A 21004-nucleotide genomic window follows, 5' to 3' on the forward strand; every position below is an offset into this window, starting at 1 on the left:
AGGTCTAGAGGCTAACTATCTTGGTACGGACATGAGCGTCAACACCACATAAGTTTTTGCAATATCCAAGGCATCGTTTCAGGGCTGCCAGTCTTCTCAATCTTGAATGAAGGCTCGGTAGACTCAATCCACGGGATGTGAGCAAGTTTGACGGTTGGCGATTTGCGGCATCTTGCCTTTAGTGTTTTACAAAGTGTAAAACAGCACGCCATAATTACCGCCTAACTTAACTGGCCGGCATCCACTGCCTGCCGGGCGGACCGGGTCGCCACTGGAAAGACTCTGGCGGCAAACCAAGGTCGAGGCTCCCGTATCATCCGAGTAGCACCATGCGATTGAGGCAATGGTGACCAAGTCCGTACTAATAATAATACTAATAGCCTTTTATTTTCGGAGTCACAAACAGAAGGTAACGTGCAAGGTAAAGTTTGACATAGGAACACCCCAAACAACATTTGATCGATCGGACAAAGCCACATGTTGAACTGACTGCCCTGCAACAAACAGATGGCGGGCATTGACGGCATCCAAAGTGGGTCGTAACCCCACTCCGCGTTGCTCAACTCTCACAGCCCTAGCCAATGAGTATCATTGGCCAATCCGGAATAGATAGACGCTCACTCAAATTCCAATTCTCACATGCGGGGGAGCCGCTTTCCAGAGTGTTTTTTTTTTAGCCCACTAGACCTAGTACCCCCGCCTTTCCAGGGGCGGACTTCACCGCTTTCGCGGTTGCAGAAAACGTCTTCTGAGCTGCATGCGCCTTGCATCGTATGGAATGCAAGTCAATGAGTCGAGCGTGCCACTGTATCTGGGAAGTGCTGGTCTCATAGTGGCAATTGGCTTCCAACGACAACTAGAAAAGGCAAAGTTTTTTTTTTCAGGGTCCTTCAGGGTCCTGATAAAAGTTTTCGTAATATCAAAGCTTCTGGAAAAAACCTCAAGCCCTACCCCTCTCCGGTATAGGTGGGGAAAGCGCGGCGACTGAGTGGACATAAAAAAACTTGGATCAGAGAGCCTATTGGACTTTCTCCCATCTTACAAGAGATTGCATTGGTTGCTTGGATGTTTCTTACTGGATAAGGAGTTGGTAAGGTGCTCGGCCCGTCTATTTCCAGCGGTGGAATTGCCGTTTGGAGCTACTACGCTTAGCCATTGTCCAGCCGCACCTCGTCCCCATCACATTATGCTGAGACTGCATTGTCCCATCTGCAAAACGCGGATCCCAGACCAGAGCGGGTTAGGGCAGCATCAGTCAACGCACAAAACTTTGCCAGTATCTGGTGTTATCATGTACTTCGTACACCTATCTATCTGGCCATGACCCGGTCGAGACCTAATCCCATCTAATGTACAACAAATAGCTGTTTTTATCTTTTATTTTCGTCTGGTCCCGCAGGTGACGAGAAAGTGACAGGATCAAGTGCGGGCCTTGTGGAGGCATCTGGCTCCGTTCCCATACGTCGCCTCCTCCATGTTCAATGGATGCTGCACGTCTTTGCGGACGATTCGGTCTAGTCCCAACAGGCATGCAGAGACCTTGCCTCCTTCCCTTCCCTGTCTATTGTTAAGACTGGTTTTAAGGCTGCGGAGAAGGCAAAGAGAAAAAAAAAAAAAATTCTTTTGAGCCCTACAAAAACAACCCCTCATCGCTCGTTCCTTCCCACATTTTCTTCACCGCTCTCACACAGTCTTCACTTGGATTTTTTGAAGCCGAGACTACACTTTCACTTCTCACCCGACTCGGATTTTCATCTAAACATCTCGATACAATCAAATACAGTTCGACTGAATTCATTCCCACCCACCGGATCATCTTGCGGCGTTGACAACGTTGCGTTTTTAGCAAATTCGTCGGTACGTTGTTGTTTGCTCATACCCCACCCACGTCAAAAACAAACATTCTACACCCCCACCTGCCTACTTGCCGTTTTCGCTCGCACAAGGCCAATTTCCAACGGCCCCGAACGGCTCAACGACCACTTGTCCTGTCAACTTCCCCAAGATAGTTACGGTCCTTGACGAGTTTGGTCATCCGCCAGTCATACTTTTTGTTTTCTGTCACCACAGTTCCAACCTCGCTTTGTCCACAAATTGCCATCCTCAGTCGCGTGCCCAGCCGTCAGTAAAAGAAACCGTCATTGACAGTGTTCCTCGAGTTCTACAGAATCAAACTCCTACCACCAATTAGCAATGGATTTCGGAGGTGCCCAGAGCGGCGGTGCCGGTGGCCGCACCTGCTACACATGTAAGTAGTCTCACCTTGACGTCCGTCTCGCGATGGAGTCGAAGATGAAGAAATTACGTTGGCTTGCGTTTCGTCCTTTGCCCATTTGGGAGTTTACCACGCGCGACTCGTGTCCTGCGATCAAAGAACTTTTGAATCACCAAACGTTCCCTTTTGGGGGCGCTTCACCCAATTCCTATTTCCCACTTCCAGCCACAACTTTAGACTTTTGAGCCTTCGAGTTAGGCACTCACTCTGTCATCTTGTCGCTGTTTGCCCTACTGCTTCCTTGAAAATTCTTTCATCCGCTACGTCATCTTTTTGCGAAGTCTTGTTCAGTCCGCGAACTATCAGCCGGGACCATGATGTGTATGCGGAGACAAATTTGTTTTTGAGCACGGTTCTAAACGAGCTGCAAACCCTTAGGCCTCTTCGCCTCGCATTCTTGTCACGTCTCCTGAGTTGTTGTTGTTGAGGGGAGAAGTCTGACAGAGTGAACGATTTAGGCGGGCAACCCAACCACCAGGTATGAGGACCATTGGGGCCCGGAACGGTGTTAAGTGGCCGGAGAGAGATGATGTCGCGTGACCCTCTCGGAATGCTAACATAGTCTTTCAGGCTCGCGACTGCCCTAACCGTGGCGCTGCCAAGTGGTGAGTTTTATCTCCACGCCAATGCGACAGACTATAGCCAACTAACTGGCTATCAACACTATCAGCTACAACTGCGGTGGCGAGGGACACATCAGCCGTGCCTGCCCCGAGGAGCCCAAGGACCAGAAGATCTGCTACCGATGCAGCCAGCCTGGTCACATCTCCCGCGACTGCCCCTCCGGCGGTGCTGGTGGCGGCGGTGGCGGCCAGTCCTCTGGTGCTGAGTGCTACAAGGCAAGTCTTGATTCTTTACCCACTGCACCTTTAACGTATACTGGATCTCTCGGCTAACGGTACCACAGTGCGGTGAGGTCGGTCACATCGCCCGCAACTGCTCGAAGGGTGGATACGGCGGTGGTGGTGGTGGCGGCGGCTACAGCGGTGGCGGCGGCTACGGAGGTGGCTACGGCGGCGGTGCCGGTGGCAAGACCTGCTACTCCTGCGGTGGTGTTGGCCACATGTCGCGTAAGTTATTTTTTCCATTGGGGTTTACAGCGCTGCTCTGATTATTACCCTTGCAAACCGTGACTAACATGCCATCAATCCAGGTGACTGCGTGAACGGCAGCAAGTGCTACAACTGTGGCGAGACCGGCCACTTCTCGCGCGACTGCTCCAAGCGCTCGACCACTGGCGAGAAGATGTGCTACAAGTGCCAGCAGCCTGGACACGTCCAGGCTGAGTGCCCCAACAACTAAACCTCTTTAACATCAAAAACGCCCGATGATGTAAACGCACGTACCCTGTGCGACCCGTCTTCTCATGACGAGCGAAGAGGATGGCTGGCTGCGTGGGCGCAGCCTGTCTGTTGAGAGTGCGGAGGAGAGAGTGAGGAAACGAACACTCCTTTCTTGTGGGCGGCCACGGAACATGGCTCCACGTGGGTCGCGTTGGGTTGCTTGTTATTTGCACCATCTGGATACCCCCCAAAAGTGATATGGGATTTGCTGCGGTTTATTTTATCATTTGTCCTTTGCTCTACCTTCCTACCTCGGCTCATGTTTCCGCCATCTTTTTACGAGTGGATGGCTCTGACCATTCGACACTGGGCAACGGCAATAATTACGCGATGATTTATACGATGAAAACAGGGAATCAGGGAAGACACAGTGTTACGATTGATTAAGGACGTCGAGAGCGGACTTGGCTTTTTGTCTCAGCAAAGTATTTCTTCATATGGTCTGGACGCGTGGATTTGCGATCAGGGAGTTCATGGTACGGCTCTGGCCTTTGAAAAACAAAACTGGGTTTCAACAAAAGTCTTTTGCGTATTGTTTTGCCTCGCAGTCATTGTATGTCTACGATCGGCCAGTGTAGCTTGATGTCTTTTTTGACTTGGTCGTCCTTTCAAAACGGCGTTGCTTTGTCGATGTTCTGATGGACCCAAACGTGTGATTGCCCACAATTTATTCTTTGGGTGAGGTATAATATTGCGTCACAGGATGAGTTGTGGGGTTGCTTCTGTCCTTGTGACCAACCTGGGGAATGTAGCTTCTACTGATAGACATGTCCACAAATTGCTTTAACAGAACATGATATTTTTTCATATCTAGGCATCACCCCTCTATATTATACAGACGAAATCAACTACAGCTCACAGCTTATAACATGGCCTTGGGCATGTTTTTCATTGCCTGCCGAACACCGAGATCGCCCAAGACCTCCTCTGCGCCACCCTGTAGAGAAAGAATCAAAGTTAGTACTGAAACTGGTCCCCAAATTTGACTAGGGAAACAAAGAGTAGACTTACAAGGATGGCATCGAACTTGTAGGTCCTGTTGAAGTTCTCGATAATGTAACCCATTCCGGTCTGAGTAAGACCCCTTCCACCCCAAATCTGTACAGCCTCATCGGCGATTTCGTGTGCCATGCGCGTGGCGCTCATCTTGAGCAAACCAATCGGTCCACCAAGGTGCTTGGACTGTTCCGAGTAAGGCATGTGGCACATCTGGTATGTGATTGTCTCGAGCCAGCTCTGGTGGGACTCGACAAGGGCGATCATCTTGGCCAGTTTGAGCCTGATGACGGGCTGGTCGATCAGGCGCTTGCCAAAGACGAGACGCTGGTGTGCCCACTTCAGACACTCCTCGACGACGGTCCTGCAGTAGCGCACCGTTCCGCAGGTCATGGTCCAACGCTCGTGGTTGAAGTTGGACAGAATGACGTAGATACCCTTGTTCTCCTCGCCGAGGAGGTGTCCAGCAGGGACTTTGACGTTGTCAAAGGTGACATATGTAGTACCTGCAGTGCGCGAGTAGCTGGTCTTCATCTGTTGAGTCTCGACGCCCTCGCCACGCTCGATTATCAGTACCGACAGGCCCTTGTCGGTCTGGACACCAGTGACAAAGTAGTCACAGAAGACACCTGTAGAGACGGGTTTGGGTTAGTTTTTCGGTTCACCGGGGAGTTGTTTTGTATACTTTTTTTTTGACTATTTGACACGTACCGTTTGTAATCCACTTCTTGGTGCCGTTGACAATATAGTGCTTGCCGTCGGCGGTCTTCTTGGCCGTGGTGCGCAGGTTAGCGACGTCGGAGCCGGCAAAGGCCTCGGTGATGGCCAAGCAAATCTTCTTCTTGCCCGAAAAGACCTCTTCGCTAATTTTCTTCTTCAAGGGCTCGTCCTTGCAGAAGTTGAGCACGGCGGTCAAACCGATGACCATGCCAGCCAGGTTACCATCCTGGAAACCTCGAGCCGAGGGGCGGGTCTGCTCCTGAATACAGATAAGATCGTGGAAGTAGTCAAACTCCTTGCCGTCGACCGCACCGTCCAGTAGATTCTGGCCGTGGAGGTGCTTGCCCGGACCCATTCGCATGTGCAGGATGCCTGCCTTGCTCATGCGGTCAATGAGCTCCTGTGAAACATATTCGCCATCGCGCTCCCTGGCCTGGGCCTCCGGAGTGGTGTAGATGTCGGTGAACAGGCGCATAGCGCGACGCAGGCGGTGATGAGACTCCTTGTAGTATGGTGACTTGAATTGAGGCGTGAGCCAGAGAGGCTCGGCGTAGGGGACCAGGGAGAGGTCGCCGGGCTTTGGGGTTATGACAGAGGGCTTCTCATTGACAATGGTGCCGATGGCAAGATCCTTGTACTTCGTGAGGCTATTTAGGAGCAATAAGTACATCGCAAAGTCAGCTAAAGATCATGGGAGGAGGCAAAAAGAGCAGGATATTACAGATAACATACACTTCATGGCGATGCAGGTTGTAGAAGTCGGTCGTCGCATCGGTACCGGCAGCCTGGCGCAGTACAGCCTCACCACCCGGGTGGGCGTCTAGGAAGTCGGAGACATCGTAGACGACCGAGTCGATGATGAACCAAACATCGTCCTCGGTGTTGTGCTTCTTGACCTCCTCGCGGGTGAAGGTCTTTGCGGAGGCCATTGCTGCTGCGCGGCTTCGGTATTTGCCGACGATTAAGTACGGGGTAAGCGAGTTTTAGATATGCAGAAAGTACCTATACACAGACGGTAGACGGAACAATATATGTGATGAATTGATCTGACGTGATCAGATGAACCGTTGATGGTGGTAGAGATTGAAATGAGGTTCGAACGTTGAAGAAGGGAACACCAGCTTTGGGTCAAAGGAATACCTCACAGTAGCGTCGTCCAGCCGACTTGTCTGTAGTACGTACAGGGTCTCGTCGGCTCATGATGTAAAAACAAGTGGACGCTATGCTAAAGCCGAGGTAGTAATCTGACAACGATGATTGGAGGGCAAGAGCTGGGGGAGGGGTTAATTCCAGGGGCTTTCACTTTCACTTTCAGTTCAGCGCTGGCATGTGCCGAGGCCTTGGGTGGGGCAGCCTGGACCTTTGAAATCCGCCAACCGGCGAATGTCTTGACTGTTCAACTGAAGCCGTCCTGCCGGTCTACATTCGCGCAAAATACCATTTTGGGACATTGCTTTAGTCCAAACGTAATTCTAGAACTATTTCTAGACTATACCAACAAGGCTATTGTAGAATTATCTGGTCTCTTGTTTATGCGTGATATCATGCATTCGGGTTTTACTCGTCGAAGGGTGGTGGTTCGTCCACCAAGTCTACGATGTAGGGTGCAGTCGTTGTAACGTTGGCATTAGGTTTGTGACATCTCAAAATGCACCCACCACCGATAACATTTGATCTCAAACGTTTAACTGTCTTGAGTACAGGCGCTCAGATACCGGGCGATTGGGAACCCATCAAGGCGATTTGAATGTGATTGAGAGCAGTGTCGAGAATGACACCGCACGTGGTCATACACACCTGCGAGTAAGGTAAGGTAATGTACCTTGTCTAGGTAGGCGAGTACTGAGTAGGTACTTACAGTACAGTACAACCAAACCCAAAAGTGGGGGGTGGGTGGGGAATCGCGGATCGGAAATATCCTCCGCTCAGGTACCTTCCGACACTTAAACTTCTACTGTAAGGAGCCCCAGACTGCTTCATTTTGTTTGCCTCGTTGCCTCGTACGAAGTAGGCCAGGAACTGGGGAAGAGCCTGCTGGAACGTGCTCCCCTGATCCGAAAGATCCGATAAGACCATTAGGCCGGACTATTTTCGTACTGAATCATTTGCTGTGTTAATGTTAGACACTCTACACAACCTAGGTATTTATTAGTAGCTTATTAGCAAGCCCTACGTAAATTTGCGCCATCTGGAGTTTTCCATGAACAAAGCCCGCCCATGCAATTTCCCTACGACTTTTCTCAAAACAACACTACTCCATACTTCGCCAGTCCGGCTGGCCACTAGGTAGGCATCTCCAACAACTCATTGGATCACCGCCTTATCGTGGACGGTAGTACCATACCAAATGACGCCTCAAGCGCTCCGCTAGTTACAGTGTAACCTCGACAGTGGCACAAGGCTGCCTCTGCAACATCAACTATGGCAATCCCTGATGGCCTTGATCGGGTACTTTCAAACAAACGCGGGTTCGCTAGTGCCAATTTTCCGTTAACCAACATAACCTTGCCACAAACCGCCAAGCAGGTGCCACTGCATAACATGCTTATCACCGTCCCCTCGTCAATTCTGTTCATATTGACAGGAGTCATTCCATTCCTGTCACAGCCACACAAAATATTTTTTTCACTCGTATCCACCACATAATGCTTTCTGGCTGTCCAACTGTCATGTCACTTGGAATGTGAGGACATTAACAACCACCTCCATCCATGGCCCAAGCAACTAAGCCTAGGACTTACTGTGCCCATACGCCAATCACGATGTGGTTGTGAAACAAAATCTTGCCTTTCCGGGCCCCCCCTTTAATGCAGTTTCCTGCTATCAAATGAACCAGTCAAAAAATAAAAAAAAAACACAAAGAATGGTTTCTATATCACTTTGAATCCGGGACACGGTCGGTCGTGTTGTCATCAAGAAGAGAAAGGAGTTGCTGCCCAAATAAATCCCTTCACCATGGATGCATTTTCCATTTCGTATTCAAGCGATGCCGAAAAGCAAGCCTCTTATATGTATCAGGATCTGCAGAGTCTATACTCACACAATGCCATAGAGAAAACACATTTCAAAACCCCGCCTGCGATGCGGCAACCATCAGACACAAATACTCAACATCAAAGAAATTTCGACCCGGGGCTGTCACCTCACATTGGCATTATCGGGGCCGGGCTTGCCGGGCTGAGATGCGCTGATATCCTACTTGAGAGAGGATTCAAAGTCACCATCCTCGAAGGCAGGAACCGTATCGGCGGCAGATGTCATCAAGAAACGCTGCCCAACGGCCATATGGTTGATTTGGGTCCAAATTGGTTTCACGGTACCAAGAAAAATCCTTTGCTTGACTTGGCAAAGAAGACCGGCACTGAGATTGGAGATCGGGATTCCAAGACTTGTGTCTATGATGAGGATGGGCAGCTCTTATCCAATGAGGAGGCCGAGAAGTTTTCGACTTTGATGTGGGATATTGTCGAGGACGCCTTCAAATTCTCTAATCGTTATCACAAAGACAGCATTGATTCCTCAACGAGTCTAGTGGATTATTTCAAGGAGAACGTTGTCAAAAAGATCCCGGATACCGAGCCAGACTACGAGAGGCAGAGGTCTATGGTGCTTAAGATGTCTGACCTCTGGGGCGCCTTCGTTGGTTCTCACATTTCCACGCAGAGTCTCAAATTCTTTTGGCTAGAGGAGTGCATCGAAGGAGGTATGGTTGATGAATTACTCGACGTGATCTCGAGGCTCCGCAGGCTAACTTAGAATTTACTAGAAAATCTCTTCTGCGCTGGCACTTACCACAAAATCCTCGCAGAGGTTGCCAGGCCAGCCTTAGAGAAAGCCAGCATCGAGTACGAGACTGTGGCAACCAAGATTAATAGCAAAGACACGAGCACCGGAACCGTCAGGGTTTCCACATCCAAAGGCAGAGACTACGAGTTTGACGAGGTCGTCATCACTGCACCTCTGGGCTGGATGAAGAAGAATTTGGATGCTTTTGAGCCACGTCTTCCCTTGCGTTTAGAGAAAGCGTTCAAGAACATTGGCTATGGGGCACTAGAAAAGGTAGACCCGCCACTAACGGAGATTTGTCGATCATGGTGGGCTATCACTGACTAACTGACTGCACGTAGATCTACCTGAGCTTTCCCAAAGCATTTTGGCTCAAACCTACCGCGAACGGGCAAGTTGTTGACGGTTTCTGTCAATGGTTGCGCCCAAACTACGCACAAGACACGAACCCTGCGCGTTGGACTCAGGAAATAGTCGAACTCGCTTCCTTGCCGGAGCCCACATCACACCCAACACTGCTCTTTTACACCTCAGGAGATGAGTCAAGGCACATCACCAGCACACTCGCGTCGCTTTCTGGATCAAAGGAGAAACAGCAGGATTTCATCTTCAAATTTTTCCACCCGTACGTATCCCTACTACCACACTACGACGTTGAATCTCCAGACTGTCATCCGACGGGATACCTGGCAACGTCTTGGCTTCAGGACGATCTGGCTGGGAACGGAAGCTACAGCAACTTCCAGATCGGGTTGGAGAATGGAGCTGAAGACATTCGCGTAATGAGAGAGGGCGTGCCGGACAGGGGATTGTGGATCGCAGGGGAGCACACGGCGTCGTTTCTCGAGCTTGCGACTGCGCCGGGTGCATACTCGAGCGGTGAGTGGACTGCCTCTAGGATTGCAAAGGCTTATTCTCGAGGCGACCTTCCATCCGTGGGGCGGCAATAGTTGTTGGGACATGATTTTGTTTTTCTTTTGGCCGCAGTTGTTTTTCTTTCTTCTTTTCCGAGAGAATTTGGTCATAATATGAGCCTACGTGAAGGCGCAAAGACACACTATTGAATGTCTTGAAAGCCATCTCACTGGAAATAGAATGCATTTGTGGAACAGTCACTGATTTAGTCTCATTGGTTAACATGCAAGTGGTGCAGACAGGTATATAGACAGCAATAAAGTGGAAACATAGCTGGGTTGAAAGAGTGACTTACATTGCAAAGTAGCCCAAAGCTGACACCGTAGAGCAACCGTCGCCGGCTAAAATATCACCTGGGTACCTCCACTTTACAAACACCAAGATGAATTCAGTAAATACCTAGATAGTATAGTAGTAGTATTTTTGCAATGAGAAGCCAAAACACATGATAGACATTGCTTTGGTACGGTATGGTATAGTATCCTAGGGTTAGGGTTTATCCTGCCAGGGCTTCTGTGCCCCACCATGAGGTTATGACGAACTTTGAGAAGGGCTTGCAGGGCGAAAGCTCAAGCTTCACGATTTGACTCACAAGTCGTCGATTCAACCTCCCCACCAAATTCGGTGTCCCTACCGCTATTGCCAGTTCGTCAACCAGCAGGACACACCACGTCTTGTTTTTGTCAAAATCGCTCATTAAGCAGCCATTTTTCCCGCCCATTGGCAACAAAAACTCGCGGCCTGCTATCCACCCCGCCGAACCAATGGCGCCCGTTCAGGCGAATTTCGCGCCAAGCTTGGAAAAGCTGCGCAAGTCACTCAAGTCACAACCTCTCGAGACTTCCATTGAGGCCTTGATATCGTATGCAGACCGTCTATTCCTCTTCAGAAGCATAGAGATCCCGACTGACTGATCAATTCCCATCGCTCAGACTACTCAAACGTCGCCAGATCACCACCCCGCAACAATGCGCCGTTGCCACAGCCCACATCCTACTCCAGGTCGTCGCCCGCGGCAGGTGGAAGGATGTCGACCAGTTGCTCGACAATGTCCAACAGACCGGTCGCAGAATTGGCAGTGCGCGTCCAAACGAGCTCGTCATTGGTAACATCACAAAACGCGTCATGGGCCTGATCCGCGACGAAGCCATGGAGGACCGCAACGCAGAGGTTGACGACAGCGCCGCACCTAGCCCAGCAAAGGGTGCCGCTTCCCCCGCAATCAAGGGGACTGCGTCTTCTACACCCCCGGCTATTCAGGGCACCCCCAGACTTTTGACCCGCCAGTCGACATTCGCCCAGGCATCGCCGCATGTCACGGCACAGTCAATCTTCAGCACGCTGCTGTCCGAGTCGACGGATCCCAGCGTGGCCAGTGCGTCCCCGTTCAGATACTCTGGGGCATCAACACCCCGTGGCGGCGGTGCAGGGCCTGCAATCGGTGGGGCCGTGGCCAACATTGCCTCTCTGCGCAACGAGGTTATCGAGGGTATTGAGGAGATTCTGGACGAGATATCACAGGCCGACGATCAGATAGCGGCCCTTGGAGACACATATATCAACCCGGACGACTATGTGATGGTTTACAAGCCCTCGTCTACGGTGGAGAAATTTCTCGCGCGCGCAGCTAGAGAGAGGAAGTTTACGGTGCTGATTGCAGGTGTGGAAGAGGAGGAAATCTCGTCGGACTCTTCGACCGAAGCAACCGACCCATACGCTGCGCTGCGGAAGAAATTAGCCAGCCACAAGATACCCGTCATCAACCTGGTTGGCCCGGGAACGATGGCATATTTCCCCCTCACAACCAAGGTCCTCCTCGATGTTAAATCCATCACGGCGAGTGGTGGCGTCCTGGTTGACGCCGGAGCTGGACTCGTAGTTCGGGCCGCGTGCCAATTCAACAGGCCAGTTTATGCACTTGCAGGTGTCTACAAGCTATCGCCAGACGATCTCGAGGACCCGAAGCCGGTGCTCGAGTGGGGAAACCCATCACCACACGCGAACTTTGCCGACGGCGCCCTGTTGGATGGGATTGATATTCGGACGCCGCTTATAGAGTATTTGGGCCCTGAAATGATCAGCGCCTATATCAGCAATCTGTATGTGACTTCCCCTGCTAAAGAAAAGCGGTTGCCTCTTTCTTGTCCGGGCCATCTGCTAATCACAATTGTCATACAGTGGAACGACTTCACGGCACAATCTTCAAAGTATCATCAGAGATCATTACAAACACGATGACATAGCTGTGTTCATTCAATAAGTCCGTTTCCGGATGGGTAACAATGGAGCGCCGTGGCCGTCAAACCTTTTTTTCCCTATATACCAAATTAGCGCGCAAAGCAAATCGTGCCGTCGACTTCTCTATCAGCCGCAACTCGCTTGAGCTCGATTAGATTCGGTTGCAAGGTTTAACCTATCCTCAATCAAATAGGAAACGATATAGGACGACGTGTTTGTCTTACGCAACAAACTATGCCGTTTACTATTTGGAGGGGCGGCAAAAACTATTGTTGGTCTAATCTGATATGCAGCCTTCCAATCATTGGTACAGGGGGTTGTGCTCGCATTCGGATTTCGCATCTCGATACCGCATGTGGAAATACACCAATATGGCGTGAGGTGGGGCCGCGTCAGCATGTGCTCTGATTGAGTCACAGCCCACTATGACAATCTCGGTCTGGCGATTGGCATACTATATAGTGTTCGTGGCAGAGGCCAGGCTGTGTGTTTGTGGGTGGACGGCGATGGCGGAGTGACCAATTGCCGCGCAGTGCTCTATTCCTTTTCATCTTAGCGGGGTGAAGGGATCGAGTCAGGAAAGTTAGGCTCACTTTACAGGGCCAAACTCAATGGATTCTCAGTAAGTGAGGGCGCTGCAACTGTGTCCGGGCCCGTCGGTTCGTCTCACAGCCCCGCTACTTTCTCCAGCTCCTGGGGTGACCCTGCATATGCTAGCTCCGTTGATGGGCTGCCAGAGCTTTCTGACGAAACAGCAGCAGTGCACTCTGCATACCGATCCGGTTTTCATGTGGTGTGATGTCTGACGGGAAGGGAGGACTCCTGTACCTCAAGTCGGATAGGATGAAATATTCCACTACCCTGTAGGTAGAAAATGACCAGATTAGGTTCAACACAGCCTCGGTTCCGCGGCTGCCTGTGCTCTTTCGGGAAGCTGTGTTAAATGTTGCCACACTTTTAAACAGAGTCCCGCCTCTTAAGACTTTACGTGACGAGCTGGCCAAGCTTTATACTTAACCTTATCCTACTTTTCTTTTGATATTTTGAGGTGTAAGTAAACAGAGTAAGCTTAATAGTCATTTTGCAGGGCCAATTCACATATTCTTCACCCATAGAAACCCGTTATAATTTCCCTACCCACCTAAATATTCCAGAAACATTTCTTAAGGTGATCCGACGACATTATGTCGTACGTGAGGGTCAATAATCGGGGCAGTCGGCAGAGAGGCAACTTGGACGATAGCCCTCCTCCACCTTACTCAGAAACCGACATCTTTTCCACGTCGGGACCTCGATCCCCATTCACATCAGAATTCCCAGATTCAGTCGTCGGTTCAGTGCAAGATGCCCAGTCCACGACGGGCTGCTCCACGTCTACAGAATCTGGTGAGGTTATATATACCCCGCCGCTCACACCGACGAGCCCATCAGCTCACCAGTCGACCACCGGCAGCGACTCCATGAGCTTCAGCTCCAGCCTCCTGTCCGCTGCCGCCTACTTCGAGTCCAGGCCACCCACCGTCCTGCCCCCCGGCCCGGGCAGCCAGGTCCTGCACACGGTCACCTTCGCGCCCGAAACTACGCCCGAAGACATCCCCTACCCGCCTTCCCTCGCCGGCCGCGACGTCTCGGCCGAGGACTGGCACACCTTTGTCAATTTTTTGCTGCCCGACCACACGACCCGGGTGAACGAGGCCGTCGCCGACCGGAAGCTGAGGGCCGAGGGTGGTGGTGGCAGTCACAGCGGCAGCTCTTCCTCCTCGACCAGCACCGCCCACGCCGAGGCGCAGCTGGAGCAGATATTCACGCCGGGGACGAGTGTGTGCGACGGCGGGGTCAGGAAGGACGAGACGGAGAGGACGGTGCGGGAGTGGAACGAAGGCTTCTTCGCGCCGAGGGGCGTCGCCATCGTCCCGCAGTTCTCGGCCGACGATTACCTCAGCCCCTGGGAGTCGGCCAGTGCCAGCCGTAGTAGCAGAGGGAGAGCTGCACAGGAAGCCCGCGAAATCGCGAGGGAGAATAACCGCCGCCAGGATACGCCGGACACGGACACCCCGGTAAGCACACCCACACCCCACCGGCGTGCAGACCAAGAGCAGCCCCGCGCGGAGCACACAGACACCCACGGCCTGGGCCTCCGCTTCGGCGGCCTCAACCTCGGCGGGCTCCATCTCGACAGCTCCGGCATCAGGTTCGATGGCCGACCGCTCTTGCCGGGCTTGTCGGCTCTGAACGCGAGGGGCCGCGGGGCTCGGCAAGGTCGCGGTCGCGGGCGTGGAGGGCGTGGAAACGGCTTCCCCGGAGCCTTCTTCCAGCTCCCGCCGCCGCCGACGTTGTCCTTGCCCAGGTGGCACCACCACACCGTCGGTAGCAGCAGCGGCGAGTCGACCGCGACGCCCTTGAGCACGCCCATGTGGAGTCCTGGGGCGGCGGGGGTGCCGCCCGTGATGCTGCCGAGGGGGTTTTACGAACCCGCCCCTCCGCACAAGGATTTGGAGGATGAGGAGCACTACAAAGGTGGAGGTGGTCACCGCGGGAGGAGGCAGCGTGGTCACGACGACAGGCCAGCGGCAGCATCTCAAGGGTCCGGATCCAGATCGCGAAGTTCGTCGGTGGCCAGCGCGCGGAGTGCCTCGTCTGCCTCGTCGGTCGATTCGATCGAGAGCCTGCCTGCGTACGAGGACCTAGCCGACGAGCAGATCCCCGTCGCGAGGGACCTGCTCAGGAGGTGGCTGGACAGCCCCGGGCAGGCCATCACGCGCGAGAGCGCCAGGGTCATGAACGAGGAGATACGCTCCGCTGGGGGCAGTTCTGTGCCCGTGGTGTGTATGCGGTCAGGTGGTCCGGAGGAGGAAATGCAACAAGCACAACAAACCAGGCAGGATCGCCAGCCACGGCAACAACAGGGACGGCGTCCGTGCGGCACGTCCAGCTGCCGGGGAGGCGCACTCCCGTCGGGCGAAGAGCTAGCCGAGCTGCGCCGCGAAGTTCAGGAGATGAGCACCCAGTGGAAGGAGGCCAAACACGCACAGAGGAGGTCGTGGAGAGAAGAGAGGCGGGAGAGGCGCCGGGACAGGAGGGCTGAATGGAGGGAGCGCAGGGAGGCCAAGAGGGAGGTTCGGTCCGCGAAGCGCGCACTCAAGAGGGAGGCCAGGGACCTGAGATGGGGGAGGCGTCGGGAAGGAGGTCCGTTCGGTGGTGGTGGTGTCGGCGGCGGCCCAGGTGGGCTATTCGGCTTCGGAAGGCTGGTCGTGCCAATAATGCAGGCTCCGCACCTGCAACATGTTCCGCCAAACTCTTTTATGCACTGCTGTCGTCATTAATGAAACGGGAGACTGAGCTGTGAGGATGCACAGTCTGGATTGCCTTGGTCTTGGTCTTGCTTGGTATTTGCCGGTCCGATAGTGGGTTATCTTAGTGGACTTCTTTTGGGTACAATAATGACAAACTAAAACAAGGTTTAAATAATATCAAGTTTCATGGAATTCATAAAATGTCGACACCCCTTGGCGTTATCGAACTTTAAGGGTGAGCTCTGTTCTGGGAGCAAACATGATATCTCTAGGGTTATTATCAGCAGGTACTGAATGCTCTCACTCCTTCGCTGATGGAGGCGGTCGCGCAGTCGCCATCAGAGTACCGTATCTCCTGTATCTCGGCAGCAGAGGACCGTCCAGGCGACGACGCCTTTGTGGCTTTTGCAAGCGTTGATGGAGCCCATGAGGGCAAAGATGAAGAGGAAGCTGTTGTGTTTCATTGTGATTGGTCTGAGGTCCGGGTGGTCGGCTGGTTGGGCTTCCGTAGTTGGGGTCGGAACTGTCGGAAGGTTGCCTTTGTTAGCATTTTAGATTCTCTGAAATCGTCGGTTGAGGCAGGCGGAGCGAGTCTCTCAGTGCTATCTTTACCTGACCGTTCCTCTGTTTGAAAGAGCAGCACGGTGACTGCAAGGTGGATGAAGAGGCTTTTGGTGTGTTTTGGTAGGAGTCCTCGATGGCGAGAGGGACTGGTTTGTTATTGGTCATCATTTACTGGCTGTCTAGATTCAAAGCTAGAGCAGATGGAAGAATAAGATCAAGGAAGACGAAGAGTTTGTTTGTCATCACTCTTGCACTTTTCATCAAACGAGGACTCTCAAATTGATTGAAAGATAGAACTGGAGCGGACTGCATTCGTTGTCCGTGGCTCAAACTACTCTACAGATGTGTCATGAGGGTCTTGAGATAAAAGTGAAAAACAAAAAAAGAAAACATCAAGTACCCTGGAAAACTCCAAACAAAGAAGGGGCGTTAACTTATCATGAATGCATGCCTACCTAATAGACAGAGACCACCCAGCTGCAAATACCGGCACCAGGACTTCCAGCTCTCCGGGTATCGTTCAGGCCAAGTTCAGGCTCTCGAAAAAAGCAATCAAGTTGAGCCGCTCGAAAACTGCGACCACCGGGTTTACATCCGTGACACCCCTCAGATAGTTGTCCACCTCTGTAAAGCCACCGAGTTCCACGTTGAAGCTGAAGCCGACCCGTCTCCTGAGCTCATCCACCGTGTACACGTCTATGTTCAGTTCGTGACAGTAGGCCTCTGGATTCCTGATCTTGATTGGCAGCTCGGGTTCCTAACCGCGCTGCTTCAGTCCGTTCTTGCGCAGACGATGCACCTCCTTCTTCAGCTGTTCCAGAAAATATGTCCACCTGGTATCGGGGGTTCCATCGATGTGAAAGTAGTCCAAGCCACAGGTGTCAAGCTGCAGGTTGCTGAGGTTGGGAAGGTTCTGGATTAGATTTACTAGCGTGTCGGCACTCTCAAGTCGGCCGTTCTTGATGTGAAGACTCTCAAGATTGGGCCAAAAAGCCGACTTGAAGATTGCCTCGTGGTAGTGGGTGTTCGGATCAGGGTCAGAGCCATAATCAACACATCTGCAGTCTATGTGGAGTTTTCGCAGATTTTGTGTCTTGCACATCTGTCCAATAATTTGACTGAAACGTGACAGCCTGTCTCGAAAGTGATGCATAAAGAATTGGACGATGTCTTTGACGCGCTTAGTTTGAGGATCGAATTGAAGCACTTGAAGATCCGAGCACGCTTCCGCCAGATCCTCAGCCGTTGCCAGTTGAATCTCATTGGTGAGATCAAGAGGCGCGAGACCAGAAGGGTGCCGATCCCATCCATATGGATCGATCGAGTCCCACGCCCGCAGCTCATCTGGGATTTGCAAGCCCAAGATGCGCAGCTCTGTCAGTGTCACGTTTGCCCGGTGCAACGAAACAGGAATGTCAATGAGCAGGTCGAAAGGGGGTGTGAACTCGCGAAGGCGCCTCTCTTCCTTCAGCCTCGCGCAGTCGGTCCAGCTCAAAGGGAGGGCCAGCTTGGCAGGGTCGGCATTGGCTTTGAGAGTTGAAAGGAGCAGAGGTCCGAGGTGCGAATGCGCTTGACGAGAGTCTTGCAAGACAAGGCTGGTTGCCGGCATTCGAGCCATGGCCTCTCCGACGCGGTGGATGGCATCGCCGTTCTTGCGCAGGTTTTGCTGCTCCGTGTAGCGGCGGCGGTATTCGTCCAGTATCGCGTGGAGAACCGGCAGATGCCTCTCTCTGTCCCGTCGGTTTGCATATCGCGATAGGTAAACCCACTCCTCCATGGTGTGCCTCATGGCTATCTCTTCTGTTGTCGGTACTGCTTCCCATGCCGCCGTGTCTCCAGGCGCAGGCTCTTGATAGTCCTCCCATGCCCACAAGAGGTATTTTGCCAGACCTGCGGGATCTTCGGCCAAGATTGGGTCATAAAATCCCAGCTTCAGGTGAACGGTCTTGATGATTCCCGAGATATGGGAATGCTGCGACACATTCTCGAGCCTCTCAAGCGATTCGGCGTCCAGGATAGTGCAGGAGACTGCAGCGAAAAGTGGACGCGTAGCAAGTCGGGAGAATTTGCGGCTGGTCAGCCGGAGGCTTTTGAGGTCAGCGATGTCTTTGGTCTTGTCATAGAGACGGAGAGAAGTCAAATCGTTGGATGCATCTGCCTTGTTGGGATAAACATATTCGACAATGTCCAGTAGAACTTCCTCGGGGATGTCGTCGAGATTTGCCATTTTCAGGTTGAATTGTAGGCCTGGCATAAAAATGCCATGACCTTTGGGTAATCTTGATATTATGTTGCGAAGGTATTGAGGGAGTAGAGATGGAATGTATGGGGGTTTGGTGTTGGTGAAGTGGTGATCAGGAGAAGAAAAGAAAGGGAAAATAGAGAGGAAGGGAGAGAGAAGGAAAGAAAGGCAGGGAGGGAGGGAGAGAGTAGGAGTCCTGACCTCTCACAGTGTGATCAAGCGAGTAACGCAGGACCAGAGCTAGTTCTGCTTGCAATTCCGGTACTGACATCAGCTTAATTTATCCTCATGTTGCAACAAACGCCAGCATAAACAGAGGAACGTTTGTGAGCCCTAGAAACTGTAGGCAAGTGTACGCACAGAAATCCACCAACCCAGGTTCAGCAGGTCAGCTTGACCTCAACTTATTGGATTCACCAACGACCCGACTTCCTTCTCTACCCTTCCTTGGCTAGAGACATGTTGATAATGTAGGCTACAACTTGTATGGTGATCTAGAGGCTGTTCTAAGCAAATTCTGTTAGCTTAAGTGCAGCATCCGCCAAGCCAGAGTCAGCCTATTAGCGACCAGAGCAGTTATGGGCAGTTGGTTATACAGCAAATAAAAGAGCTTCTGACTCCAAAGTGAGCGTCTTAAATAACTGTTTATAGAAACGGCTATATCTATGAGGCAAGATGCAAGCAGTATCCTTCACCTGGTGCAGCAGAGGAGATGGTGTGAGCCACAACTGAAGGAAGACTGGCAGAGAGCAGTACTGTCAGTCTTGCAATGATAGGCTACCTGATCGAGTGCAGTAAACTGTCTAGGTGCACAGTCAGTACACAGTGAGGTTGCTCTTATCTGCCCTCTTTGGGAATCATGTATTCTGCCCCACAAGCAACCCAGTCACTCATCTCTTTCAGTCTTTCCGTTTGCTCAATACAGCCACAATATTACCGCAATTCTTCTCACCATTCCACTCTTCCTCGACTACTACCCCGTCATAGATCACTTCTTCTACGTATGTCCTTCTCCCTTCCTGACGTCACCATCGGTCTCGCTGGCAACGATCAGTTAGAGCATAGCGCCGTGGTGCCAACATCCTCGCGCGTTACCAAGCCGATTCTACTGTGGAGATGGGACGTCGTGTTCTCTGCTACAATTCAGGCCTGAGGCAAGTATCCATAGCCTTTTCTCCCCTCAGCTTGCCACAATCGCAGAGAGATCCGTTCAGTCTCGCAGGGACATTGTTTGTGGGATGATAGAACTAACCAAATGTAATGACCATCAGGCATGTCAGGGACCAAATAGAAAATAAATGTTGCAAGTAAATCGATCCTGATTTCACCTATCCGCCCGACCCAGGTCCTTGAAACCCTCGACATAACGAGTCAATGATCTTCATGCCGAGTTCGCCTTGCTTGCACAATGGACTCGCACCCCGGCCTCGAGGTCAATCACTGGCGATAATAGACTCAACATGCCAAAAGCTAGCACCACCGACATACTTAAGATGGAAAGTCATGTGTATCTCCAAACTCGAAAAGCCCGCCCAGTGGCCAGCGAGACGAGACGGGAAGACAGACACGGAAAGAGGGAAGAAACCACCTTCGTAGACAATGGTTGGGAGAAATTCATGGGGCAAAGAACCCCCCTACCATCTCAAAGAAACAGTTCAAAGAGGCAAGCAAGACTCAGTCCGACCGATACTAGATTTTTGGGTTTGTTGGACTTCGAGGTTGTTACGGAGAAGCACATGCTCAGCTCTAAATATGGTGGCAACAGAGTCTACACGATCTGCAAGCAATACCTACGCCGGCTGGCCAACAATAGCAGTAACACCTACCGGCAGCGTGAAGGGGCTTATGCCATCCGAGAGCAATCCATGCTACAGCAATACAGCTACAACCCAGAAGTGATATCAACGCTCGAAAATTATTTCTGCAGATGGGAAGAATCACAGAGCCGCAGGCATTGCCACAAGAATCGCCCAAGATCCACCGAAAAGTGCGTTCAGCACTCTAAAATCTCTCCTGTAGGCGGCTTGACCCGATCACCTTAACGACTCTACCAAAGGCACATGAGACTTGAAAACTTCAACAACCCCCGTGCAGGGTCGAAAGAGTATGCAGATACGCACAGCAACGGACGAAATCACAAGCCGAGTCCAACACTCCACCGTCTTTCCCCGGGAGTAGCTAGACTCGCGGCGCTCAGGGGCGGTGCCGGCGCGAACCCCAAGCAGAGGACGAGAGCAGCTAAGAACCCTAACCCCGGCGGATAAGGGCGGTGTTTTGAGTTCGAACCCCGGTCCTACCAAAGGAGTGCTCGGCCGCCGTTGGGTCCCTTTATGAATTCATTACTGCAAAGATCTGCTATAACTACTGCCGTTTGACTTGCCAGCTAAGTTATTTGGATGTCCAACTCGATGTAGTTGGGGAAGCTGGATCGTCGCGTAAGATTTCGTAGATGTCATCGGCTGTAAAGATTTCATGGTAAAATAGTTTATCCAGCATCCCTTGGAGAAACAGCAACTGCTTGAGAAGCCCTTATTTACTAGATTTAGTAAGTTCGGTAACATGAAGCTGTCTCGACTATTTTACCGAAAAAAGTAACCAAAAAAGAAAAAAAAAGATTTATTGGCAGCTCGCA

At 51.9% G+C, this 21004-nt stretch overlaps 7 protein-coding genes across 7 annotated transcripts; 4 read left to right on the plus strand and 3 right to left on the minus strand.

The window, feature by feature from the left end:
• The first annotated feature begins 1206 nt into the window (after positions 1-1206).
• Positions 1207-4251, plus strand: PgNI_02347 (uncharacterized protein). Its single transcript, XM_031122414.1, has 7 exons — positions 1207-1857; positions 2168-2248; positions 2734-2753; positions 2838-2880; positions 2946-3118; positions 3183-3345; positions 3429-4251. Exons 2-7 carry the CDS (start codon positions 2194-2196, stop codon positions 3575-3577), a joined length of 603 nt encoding a protein of 200 aa, XP_030988360.1. The 5' UTR covers positions 1207-1857; positions 2168-2193; the 3' UTR covers positions 3578-4251.
• Positions 4252-4315: 64 nt separating this feature from the next.
• Positions 4316-6529, minus strand: PgNI_02348 (uncharacterized protein). Its single transcript, XM_031122415.1, has 4 exons — positions 6067-6529; positions 5326-5981; positions 4630-5243; positions 4316-4555 (listed from the first exon to the last, which is right to left on the minus strand). The coding sequence occupies exons 1-4, from the start codon at positions 6261-6263 to the stop codon at positions 4481-4483; spliced, it is 1542 nt and encodes a 513-aa protein (XP_030988363.1). The 5' UTR covers positions 6264-6529; the 3' UTR covers positions 4316-4480.
• A 1433-nt stretch (positions 6530-7962) lies between these two features.
• PgNI_02349 (uncharacterized protein) lies at positions 7963-10309 on the plus strand. The gene is made up of 3 exons (XM_031122416.1): positions 7963-9037; positions 9101-9393; positions 9462-10309. Exons 1-3 carry the CDS (start codon positions 8290-8292, stop codon positions 10068-10070), a joined length of 1650 nt encoding a protein of 549 aa, XP_030988364.1. The 5' UTR covers positions 7963-8289; the 3' UTR covers positions 10071-10309.
• Positions 10310-10614: 305 nt separating this feature from the next.
• On the plus strand, positions 10615-13154 carry PgNI_02350 (uncharacterized protein). The gene is made up of 3 exons (XM_031122417.1): positions 10615-10897; positions 10968-12134; positions 12214-13154. The coding sequence occupies exons 1-3, from the start codon at positions 10800-10802 to the stop codon at positions 12293-12295; spliced, it is 1347 nt and encodes a 448-aa protein (XP_030987062.1). The 5' UTR covers positions 10615-10799; the 3' UTR covers positions 12296-13154.
• A 303-nt stretch (positions 13155-13457) lies between these two features.
• Positions 13458-15596, plus strand: PgNI_02351 (uncharacterized protein; the record flags this gene model as incomplete). The annotated part of the gene is made up of 1 exon (XM_031122418.1): positions 13458-15596. The coding sequence occupies one exon, from the start codon at positions 13458-13460 to the stop codon at positions 15594-15596; it is 2139 nt and encodes a 712-aa protein (XP_030987061.1).
• A 308-nt stretch (positions 15597-15904) lies between these two features.
• Positions 15905-16295, minus strand: PgNI_02352 (uncharacterized protein; the record flags this gene model as incomplete). The annotated part of the gene is made up of 2 exons (XM_031122419.1): positions 15905-16089; positions 16184-16295. The coding sequence occupies 2 exons, from the start codon at positions 16293-16295 to the stop codon at positions 15905-15907; spliced, it is 297 nt and encodes a 98-aa protein (XP_030987064.1).
• Positions 16296-16650: 355 nt separating this feature from the next.
• PgNI_02353 (uncharacterized protein) lies at positions 16651-18357 on the minus strand (the record flags this gene model as incomplete). The annotated part of the gene is made up of 2 exons (XM_031122420.1): positions 16651-16826; positions 16893-18357. The coding sequence occupies 2 exons, from the start codon at positions 18355-18357 to the stop codon at positions 16651-16653; spliced, it is 1641 nt and encodes a 546-aa protein (XP_030987063.1).
• Positions 18358-21004: the final 2647 nt, after the last annotated feature.

This window comes from Pyricularia grisea (genome assembly GCF_004355905.1).
Source record: "Pyricularia grisea strain NI907 chromosome Unknown Pyricularia_grisea_NI907_Scaffold_1, whole genome shotgun sequence".
Classification (NCBI taxonomy): domain Eukaryota; kingdom Fungi; phylum Ascomycota; class Sordariomycetes; order Magnaporthales; family Pyriculariaceae; genus Pyricularia; species Pyricularia grisea.